Source organism: Alligator sinensis, unplaced genomic scaffold, assembly GCF_000455745.1.
Source record: "Alligator sinensis unplaced genomic scaffold, ASM45574v1 scaffold1032_1, whole genome shotgun sequence".
Taxonomy (NCBI): domain Eukaryota; kingdom Metazoa; phylum Chordata; order Crocodylia; family Alligatoridae; genus Alligator; species Alligator sinensis.
The window spans coordinates 343,083-352,786 of record NW_005842450.1 but is presented as its reverse complement, the minus strand read 5'-3'; the positions used below and the strand labels follow the sequence as shown (position 1 = coordinate 352,786).

Here is a 9,704-nt window from a genome sequence, read left to right as displayed (position 1 = left end):
GTTTTGCCATTCAAAACTCTGGAGCATTTTAGCTCTGACCAGACCTTATAAGTTGGGCTAACAAAGAAGCATTTTATTATAGGACAGGGAGCTGAGCACACCCCTGCCCTCCTTAAGCTGCCTTCTCGTGTAACTAATGCCGACGGTGCCCTCCGCTGCGCTCGTTCCTGGCCCGTGATCATCATTTTCAACGGATGGGGATAAGCGGAGGGGATAAGAAAACCCCGTGTCTTTTAGACATGGCTTTCTATCTCTGCCTGCCTGTCCCAGTGGGGATTTAATTAGATGTCATCTTATAGGGTAATGGCTGATCAATTTACCAGCACAAAAGCATCTTTCTAACCTGATGGGCAGTTAAGCTGGAGCTGACTGTAAATCTTTAATTCCTATTAGATAAGAGATAAATCTTCCAACTTGGGTTTGGTGCCTGGGAGGAAGACCTCAGGCGTGCTTCTGAAAGGAAGATATTAAGAGGTTTTAGCTTCAGGAAACACTATGTAGAAATACAGAGAGGGAATCAATCACTTGCCTGTTACTATTTGCCTTGTGTGTGGTTATGGATGCCCGCGATCATCGGGTTTGGTCCTCAGAGCAGTGGTAAACCTCCAGTACTCAGCAAAGCGGGGTCTGGGGTACCAGGGGTGTCAAGGAGGTGTCAGTACTGAGATGTGCAGGCAGGGAGAGATGCACTGCAAACCCCGATATACATACAGGTAAACCGAGACTGCAGATGCATAGATGGCTGCCCCCAAATACTTCTTCATGCTTTGTCTTGGTCTCTTTAATCTACGAAACTGGGTTGGAAATGTAGTAAGAACAGCATTTCCCGAAAGATTTGTTTCCAGGTGTCTCTCTTTGTCTGGAGCGGAAATAGCAGGGAAAGCAGCTACATCTCTGCCTTCAGCCCTGATCAGAGCCGAGGGGGATGGAGAATTAGAAGTGATGGGGAAGGCAATGAGCTGCGATCGGTAGAGCGGACGCGCATAAGAAAGTAGTGAAGTGCCTGTATTATCTCTGGGAAAAAATAGTGTTGGTTTTCGTTCTTTTTGCCCCTTTCCTCTGTCTTCCTCCACGATGTGGCAACATAACCGCTGGTGGGACTGAGCAAGAACATCAAGTCTGGACGCTTCCCTCCTGGCCACGTGCCGGTGGCAGAGCTAGACACGGCCGTCCAGAGTCCTGACTCCCTGGTCCCTGCTCCGACCCCTGGACATCAATGCGTTGTGAACCTCGGCCAACACCGCGGGAATCAATAGTCTCCCCACCCAACTTCACTGGCTTGTAGATCAGCCCCATTTCCTTGGAGATTTATACGAGGATGGCAAATGCCTTTCGGTGTGAGCGGGTGCCCAGCGGCAGATCTCATGGGGAAGGTGTACCATGGAGCCCCTCTCTCCAGAAGCACAACTGACCTATTGATCCTCTCCTTCCTCCCTCCCCATTTCCATTTGTACCATCGTTCGTATCCTTTTTTCTCATTCAAGACGTGAAAACACTGCCCTTGTGCATTTGCATGCAGTCGGCTCTGCTGGAAAGTTGAGCAAGATGTTGGCTCCATGCGCGTGCTGAGCATTCATCTGATACCCACGGCTCAGGGACTTGCCCAGACCGTCACATTCATTAGCAACATTATTTATATTGGAAGATGCCAGCAACCACCCAGGAGTTAATTTGACATCGTGAATTATCCTGCCTTTTAATCCGTCCTTTCCCTTTTTTTTTCTTCCTTCCTCCCCCCATGCTCGTTCAGGATGTTCACATATAAAGGTCGCCGGGAGCAGGGAGGGTGCAGGCTCTGGCGGGTCCCGAGCAGGTCCTGCACCAGAGGGGCACCCGTGAAGGTGAGAGCAATGCATTTCCTTGGCGAAGTCTCCGGTGGTGGGAAACGCCGAGGCTGGTGGCAGCACCGGCGCCGTGCGAGGCCGTGGAGGGGCAGAGCCGTGGGGTCTGTACAGCCTTTGGCTGGTCTCAGACCTTTTTACTGAATTAAAAATCATCTGACTGTTAAGCCAGAGGGTCTTTACCACCCTTTGGCTTTTGCAGGGGCAATGGGGATGTGACAGGCCTACGCACAGGAAGACGCATGCCCGTTTGGACCAGGGCAATCCTGCGCTAACTCTCTTTGCTGAGTGCATTTCTTCCCTGGGAAAATAACCTGATAACTTGGGTGCTTGTGGGCATGGGTGGGTCTAGTAGCCTGGGTCTCTGCCTTCAGATCCAGGTCGAGGGATGAGGCAGTTTGCACAGGTGTTATATGGGTCCTCCCACCCCACCACAAAATGAGCTTTCACTTTGACTTTTCTTTTATTGTCAAGAGATCAGGGGCTGGCGATCTCCTGCTCATTTTGGCTGAAACGTCTGCTTAGGCCTGTTCGTTGCCGGCTGGGACATCGCGCGCCATGCCGGAGCTGCCGAGGTCCGGGATTTGCTGCGTTTTCTTCCTTTGTGGCTGGCTGGTCTCGTCTCATGGGACCGATGCCCCCGGGGCCGTTCTCGAGATCGATATCGAAACGATCGATCAAGGTGAGTCGAGCAGCCGGGCGTCGATGAGGCGGCAGCCGTGTGTTGCATTTTAACAGCAGAACGCGTCACGTTTAAGCCCCTGGGGACCGCTCCGGACCCAAGGTCTGGGCCTTGGCTCTCATGCTGCGCTGGGGTGCGTCGCAGTAACGTAAGCTGCACGGCCTGCTTGTCGGGACAGCAGAGCAAGGTGTCCTAGGCAGTCTGGGGTTTTCTTGTGTGGTGGGAGCCTGGAGAGTCCGGCTCGTTGAATAAAAGCTATTTCCCATCTAGCACTGAGCGGCCCGGGCAGCAGAAATGGGCTGCAGCCCCCACGGAGCACAACTGCACACACTGCTAGTCATTGTCCCCGTGCAAATCCCCCACCCGCTGCTCCACTCAGACCTACGCTTACCGGGGCCGAAATCCCGGGGCCATGAATGATTGACCTGCGACGAGGAGTTTCCCCTCGCCCTCCCGCACTCCCCCAGCCTCCTCCCTGCGGAGACGAGGGGTCTTTTCTGAGCACGGTTTGTTTTGTGGAAACCTTCCAGCCGTCACCACCGCCATGGCCGAGAGCAACGTGCTGCAGAAACTGGCAGAAGCCGCGTCAAAGAAGCAGCCAGGAGTTAAACCCATCAAAGGCATCACGGGGTGAGTGGGAGATTGCAGCTGTGCATCCTTTGATGGTGAAATATGGTGGGGAAAAGCGTTCGGGACGGAAGCGTCCGCCCAAAGGCAGAAGCAGCAAACGAATCTGAAGCCACCAACAGGAGTGATTTCAATGGAAAGCGGCGTGCCGGTAATATAAGCCTCGCTTCCCTACAGAAGTAAGCGGAGGTGTAACCGGGGGGCAACGCAGCACAAGAACCGCTACTTCAAAGCGGCGCAGACATTAATCCTGTCGCCCTTGCTTAGTTTGGAGCAGGCTTGTACAATGTGCAAGGTCCTGGCACGCGGCGTAGCCCCCTCGGGAGCTTTCCCGGAGACGAACGGTGCCAGAGACGGGGGGGCGCGAGTGTGAAGGTGTTTGAAAGGGCCAGGATCGCCCACGGCAGGGGTGCTGCGTGCATCCCTGCATAGCGCCGGGTCCCTTTTTTGAATGAAAATGTGTGGGATAAAATGGGCAGACAAAGCTCCTTGGGTAAATGTGTGATCTCTTTTATCAGACCAACTAAATAGTTGGGAAAATTGTTCTTTGCAAGCTTTTGGGTACAAACACCCTATGCCTGAAGTGTTTTGAATGGGCCCCAAAAACAAGTTTTTATTTCCTTCAGACGTTTCTGCTTCAATTTAACCAGGACCCCTTATTTTCCCTGATCCTTTCGGTTTGGTCACTAAGTAGGAAAACTCGGGGCGCTGGGTCGTGGCAGACCCAGCTTGGCTCTGCACACAAACCTCTTGCTGTTCTGCAGCAGATCTCCCTCCTGGGCCTCATTTTTTGGGGGGAAATGATTAAAGAAGCTCTTGTGTGGCCCAAAAACCGGGAGTCAGCACAGCACTTGGATGTTTTAGGCTTGTTTCCTGGCCAGCCCCATTGCACGGCATGTAGACGGACTTACTGCTCTGCTAACCCCTCTTTCCTTGCTCCGCTGCCTCTGTCTTTCTCGCCTAGGCTGAAAGTGAAAGACCTGCAGCCCCCGGAGATCTCCCTGACGTTCGTACCGGGGACGGGGCTGTTCATGGCCGTTCTCACCAAAATAACCATTGCTGGGAGAAGGTGAGTGGGAGATGCGGGAGGGCGCTCCGCTCGGGTGAGTCATGTGAACTGGGAATTTTGTACAACCCCGTGGTGCATTGCTCCTCCCGCCAGGAAGGTCCACGTCAGACAAACGACACGATGAGCTGCTCTCATCCCTGGCAGACACGGTTTTGGGGGTGAATCCGACACCTTTTATTAGATCAACTCAAATAGGTGGAAAAACTCTTCTTTGCAAGCTTCCGGGTGCACAGCCCTTACCCCTGTTCATGCAGCATTTTGGCTCATCCGCGATCCCCTTAGCACAGCACAGTTATAGGCCTTACATCTGCATCTCCAGCTGGTGGATATAATATCCCAGGTCTCCATCAAGCAAGACAACCTGAAAAGGAGTGAGAAATAGGTCAATTTAGGGGAACTAGAGCGCCACGAGATAAAAAGGCAAGGCAAGCCACCTTGGTCTCACTTTATACACAATTTATTCTCAGTCTTGCGGCTCCCTTTCCTATGACAGCCCCCCTCCAGCTCCCTGCGCCCTTTTAGCAATATTCAAAGGTCGTGATTAAAAAGCGTCGCTGCTCGTGGGTGCCGCTCGATCCTTCGAGCTCGGAAAGGGGAGCTGCTCTGGCCACGGAGCCAGGCTTGCTCCGTATCGCCGGGTCGGTGCTCGCTGAGGCTAATCCCCGAGCGGTCGGGGTGCAGGATGCCGGGAACCGAACCAGGAGCACGCCTGAACCTGACTGAATTTTGCTCTGCGCAGCTTCATAGGTGGCAATATGGAAATCTCACTGGTGGCGAACATGACCGCGAAGAACAAGCTGTCGCAGGCCGACTCGGGGAGCCCGAAATTCAGCGTTGAGAACTGCCAGATTGCTATTGTCAGTGTTAAAACCAACCTTCCCAGCAGGTGAGTGGTCGGGACGCTCCTGCCATCGAGAACAAAGAAGGGCAACGTGCACTAGGTTTGCCAGTATGAATAATGCCGTAATGTTTGCTAGGTGCCCGGCTCAAGGTCCAGGGCACGTTGTAAATCATGGGTTTGAAAACCAGAGCCGGATTCTGCACAAAAACAGCGATGACCTCGTTCCGTTCGTGGGCGCGGCGGGGACGTGACTTGGGCATAGGTCCTGCACCGGCTGCCTGTCCGGGGTGAATTGCCCAAACATTTGTGCCCGTGGGCAACAAGTGCTATTGGGGGCAGGAATTCTGATGCAAAAATATATTGGCTGAAGCAGGAAAGATATTGATTGAAAAACAAGATATTTCAGTTGGGAAATGCTGCTGCTTTTGCTCTTTCGGAGTCGTAGCCTGGGGTGGGGACCTGGATCGGTAGTATTGTGAACCTCTCTGATGACTGTGTCGCTTTATCTTTGCTCAGCATGCTCCCCAAAATGGTGAACAAGTTTCTGGATAGCACCCTTCAGAAAGTCATGCCAGGCATGGTAAGTCCAAGAACGTGCGTCCCCCGTTGGCCATCATTCCTCCCGGGAGTAGTTCTTCCTTAGGACTTAGTGAAAGTTTTATTTGTTTAACTTTGGCCTTTAAAGCAGCACTGGCTTTTGTAAAACCGGTGTGTGTTTTTGGTTCTACTCGCTGCACGGGTTCACAGATGTGTGTACACGCACACACACACGCGCATTATCCCTGCACCTTGTGATATGAAAGAAATGGAAAACAGAGCGAGCACAGGGGTAAGAGGTGCCTCCTTTGTCCAACACGGCCATGCTGCCGGCTGGGCGGACGCTGAGCTGCAGGGACCTACCTCGCTGCAGCAGCCAGGAGTGCAAGGTGTTCACCCGAGCGGGAGTTCATACCTCTGCGTTGCCCGCGTCTCATGAGAGCTGCTCCTTTCCTCTCGCTCTGCAGCTGTGCCCAGCGGTGGGTGCCGTCCTTGGACTCATGAACGCCAAGTTTGACACCATGATGGGTAAGTTGGTGGCTTCCTCTTATCCCCCTTTCCCGCGACGTGGAATGAATCCACCAAAACCCAACGCCTGCCGGCACAGCCGGGCTATGGAGACCGAGCGAAAGGCCCGACGGGACTAAGCCCGACACGAGCCCGGCTCGTGCACTTGTAGCAGGAAAGATACCACTGCTTCGAGACATGTCCAGGACCCGCACGGATGCAGGGAAGGCCCTGATCCTGTGCCGGTGGCCTTAGTTGGTCCACCCCATCACTGCCCCTCCTTCAGGAAGACATCCCTATCGGGAACAGCATTTGAGCATGAGCTTAGCACTGAAAAGATGCTCGAGTCCCAGTGAAGTCACACATGCTTCAGATTAAGCCCATTGAATGCTTCCCTGACCTGGGACCTCAGCAGGTAGCTGGTTGTTCTGCAGACTCCTCAGGCCGTGGCCACATCGCGCTCCAGCCCGGCAAGTGCCGCGGCTCCGTGCAACCTGCCTCTTAGCCCGCGGCAGTGGAGTCGCGTCTGTGCAATGCTGGCAGCTGGCTAATTAGCACAGGGTGGGCTGATTGATACCACTGCTCACCGGTGCTAATTAGCCTGCCTGGTTAAGCAAAGCACTGGGAAGAGATGCTGCCGTGCGGCTGCGTGCGGTTCCCTTCCTGCTCTCAAGCAGGGGTGTGCAACACGTGGCCCTCGCTGTGCAATCCCGGTGGCCCATGGAGCTCTTTGCTAAAGTGCTTTATTAAACAACCTGGCATTTGCAAAGCCAAACAGGCATCCCGTGTCCTCTTGACATGGTCTGGCCTCCTGCTGGCACGCGTGCTGGGGGCCTGCATCCCACCAGAGTGGGTCCTGCCCATGGCAGCCCTGCGCCGGACGGCTTTCCTTGCAAACGGCCCTCAGTCGCGCCTGCGCTGCACGGCCCTGGTCTGCAGGAGCTGCAGTGCCCACCACAGCGGGTTGCAACGCACCGTCTGTTCTCTGCAGCCAAGATCCCCTTCGGTGCCCTGGGGAGCATCCAATTCACTTTGCTGAGCCCGCCGATCATAAGCCAAGATTTCATAGAGCTGCATCTCAAGGTAAGTGCCGTCGCCGGGGTGTGCCAGCAGGCCCCTCTTCTGTGGGGTGGTCCTCCAAGAAACCTCCTGGGGTGTGCGGGACAGGACGGTGGGCTGTGAGAGGTGCAGCGGGCAGTTTCTCCATCCAGCTCTTCACACGGAGGCTATTGCCCGGCACGTTCTTCACCACGAGGCCACTTGTCCTGCCTGTAGCCATCCCCCCACCCCCCCGGTGCTGAGCCTCACCCGTGACACGGGTCTCTCGCCTGTGCTTTCAGCCCATTCTCCAGCACCAGGGTGGAGATCCAGTCGACCTTCCTGCAGACCCACCGGCCCTGGCCTCCCTGCCGCCAAAAACAGAGCCTGGTACCCAGATCGTCCTGTCGGCGAATCTCCTGGCTGGGGAGCTGACGCTCCTGCAAGCATCCTTCGACCTGAACGTCACGGACAACCCGGTGAGCAATCTGCTTCTGACCTCTGGTGCCAGGGGAAGATCGAGGACTTTGCAAAGGTGCAGATGCCCCATCACATACAGCTCAGCATATATTTTTCTCCAGTTAGAAAGAAACTAGAGACTTTATTCATAAGCTAAAGCCCCCCGGGATGTATTAATCAGTTTAAATTTGAAGCAAAAGCAAATGGAACTGCCGTGGAATGCATGTTAATTTGCTACTTCGTATATTAGGTGTGAAAACATGACCAAGTAGGCAAAGAAGAATCAAAATGTGTTGTTTTATTTGATTTAAGTGTACATCTCTTTTTTTCAGATTCATATGACAAAATGCAAAAGCTATTTTCACACCTGGGTTAAGGGCTTTAGCTAGGGCTAAAAACAGTCTGCAAGGCTGTGAAGTCGGAGCTGCCTTACCAGGAGCAGCTCGTAGACCGCAGAACTGCGGAAGAAAGGATAGCTTTAAATGGGACATCCGGGCTGTTGAAAAGGAGAGTGTCCTAACCCCTGGGGAATGAAGAGTTTAGTAGGAATCAGGTAGATGATGACCTCAGCCATGATGTCAAGTGACTGCCTGAATAGAAATGCTGCTGCCACTGCTGGGCAGGCGGCTGGAAACTTTGGGTCAACCGGGAATCAAAGGCGGGGTGCGATGGCCCCAGTGCCCCCACCCCGCATCCTCCCTGGTCTGGTGCTTTCTCTGAAAAACCCTGATACCTCTTCAGGCGAGTTGCACACGTACACCCCTACGTACACCACACTTACGCCCCGATACCCTGCACTTGGGGATAATTTTAGCTGCTCGTTATCACTAAAATGGGGCAGCTTGTGCAAGGGATACCTGATGTGGTAGTGGGCATAAGCCCAGCCTGTGCCCTCTCCCGGCTTCCCCAGCATAGGGGTGGGCAGAGGCAGCAGCGCGTGGGCCAGGGGATGCAGCCGGTGTAACTTAGCATCCCTAGGATTGCTCGATACTTGGGTTGGGGCCAAAGCAGGCTCCGACGTCCGGGAGCGAGAAGGGTGGTGGGAGCCCATCAGCGCTCCCTCGCAGCACCCCTCTGCCCCTGTGGTTTCATGGTTTTCCTACTCTCGGATGATTTCTCTTCCCCACCTGCACCCTTCCTTTTCATTGCTTAACGCGTCACCTCTTTGTGTCCTCCCGACAGGCTCTCGAGCTCCCCCCGCTGACAACAGCCACCCTCGCCTCCTTGCTCCCAGAGGTGGGTGAACTTCAGTCCGGGTCTCCCCTGGACCTCCAAGGGGCTCCTGGAGATGCAGATGCAATGCTCCAAGTGTCCCGTGGCCCTGGCCGGTTTCCCGAGCTCGGCTTGCTCTCCCTTTGCTGGCAGCGAGCGCTGGGGAGACGCGCTGCCCGACGAATTCATTTCACTTGCATTGCCAGGCGTCTTAACGCGGGGCGTCAGGGCTCCCTTGGCGGCGGGGGCAGTGCCGGCCTGCGGGCTTGCACACCAGCAGCCGATGGCCTCCTCGCTTGCGTGCACGTGCACTCAGTGTGCAATGCGCTGCAGCAGAGAGGGCCTGCACGTCCCTGGGGAAAAGGGAGGGATCTGGTGCCCGCATGAAGCGGGGCGATGAGGAGATGGGTTTCCCCCAAAGCAGCAGAGCTCCAGGGGACCTGCAGGACTTCCCAGTCCGGCGCCTTCCTTTCTAGGCGCTCCAGGGACTGATATCGCCTGGCCTCTGTTTTGACTCTTCCTAGGTCTCCGAGTCGCTGCCTCCCTCAAAGCCCCTGGTGATTGAACTCAGAGTCACAAAACCACCTCTGGTCACCATCAAAGAGGACAAAAGCCTCCTGCACCTCTTTACCACCATGGAGTTCCTCTCTGGGGACCCCAGTGACAGCCGTGATCCCCTCTTCGTCCTGGAGACTGTAAGTGGAAATCGTCTGTGGTCCGTCCAGAGTTCACCCGCGGGGTCCCTGGGTCTCTGCAGGGCGGGACCAGGGGGTGCGGGGCTCTCTCTGCCAACTTTGCGCCCCTTGTGAAGCCCCATCTAGCCCAATCCCTGTGTGCATGGGCAGAGATCGGGCTCCCCGTCCTCGTGCAGGGCTGCCCCGACGTCTGATA

At 55.0% G+C, this 9,704-nt stretch overlaps 1 protein-coding gene across 11 annotated transcripts in view; it reads left to right on the top strand.

Moving 5' to 3' along the window:
- The window catches only part of BPIFB6 (BPI fold containing family B member 6), a 31,039-nt gene that overhangs the window by 18,486 nt on the left and 2,849 nt on the right, over positions 1 to 9,704 (top strand). For 6 of the 11 annotated variants that reach the window (XM_025212217.1, XM_025212221.1, XM_025212218.1 and 3 more), the window contains 11 exons: positions 1,751 to 1,841; positions 2,367 to 2,523; positions 3,054 to 3,153; positions 4,115 to 4,219; positions 4,959 to 5,105; positions 5,577 to 5,640; positions 6,065 to 6,125; positions 7,096 to 7,187; positions 7,445 to 7,621; positions 8,784 to 8,837; positions 9,338 to 9,508. In XM_025212217.1, coding sequence (XP_025068002.1) covers positions 1,751 to 1,841; positions 2,367 to 2,523; positions 3,054 to 3,153; positions 4,115 to 4,219; positions 4,959 to 5,105; positions 5,577 to 5,640; positions 6,065 to 6,125; positions 7,096 to 7,187; positions 7,445 to 7,621; positions 8,784 to 8,837; positions 9,338 to 9,508 — 1,219 coding nt within the window. Of the gene's footprint in view, positions 1 to 1,750; positions 1,842 to 2,315; positions 2,524 to 3,053; positions 3,154 to 4,114; positions 4,220 to 4,958; positions 5,106 to 5,576; positions 5,641 to 6,064; positions 6,126 to 7,095; positions 7,188 to 7,444; positions 7,622 to 8,783; positions 8,838 to 9,337; positions 9,509 to 9,704 lie in introns of those variants that run through there. The other 5 variants (XM_025212225.1, XM_025212222.1, XM_025212226.1 and 2 more) reach the window with 3 other exon arrangements.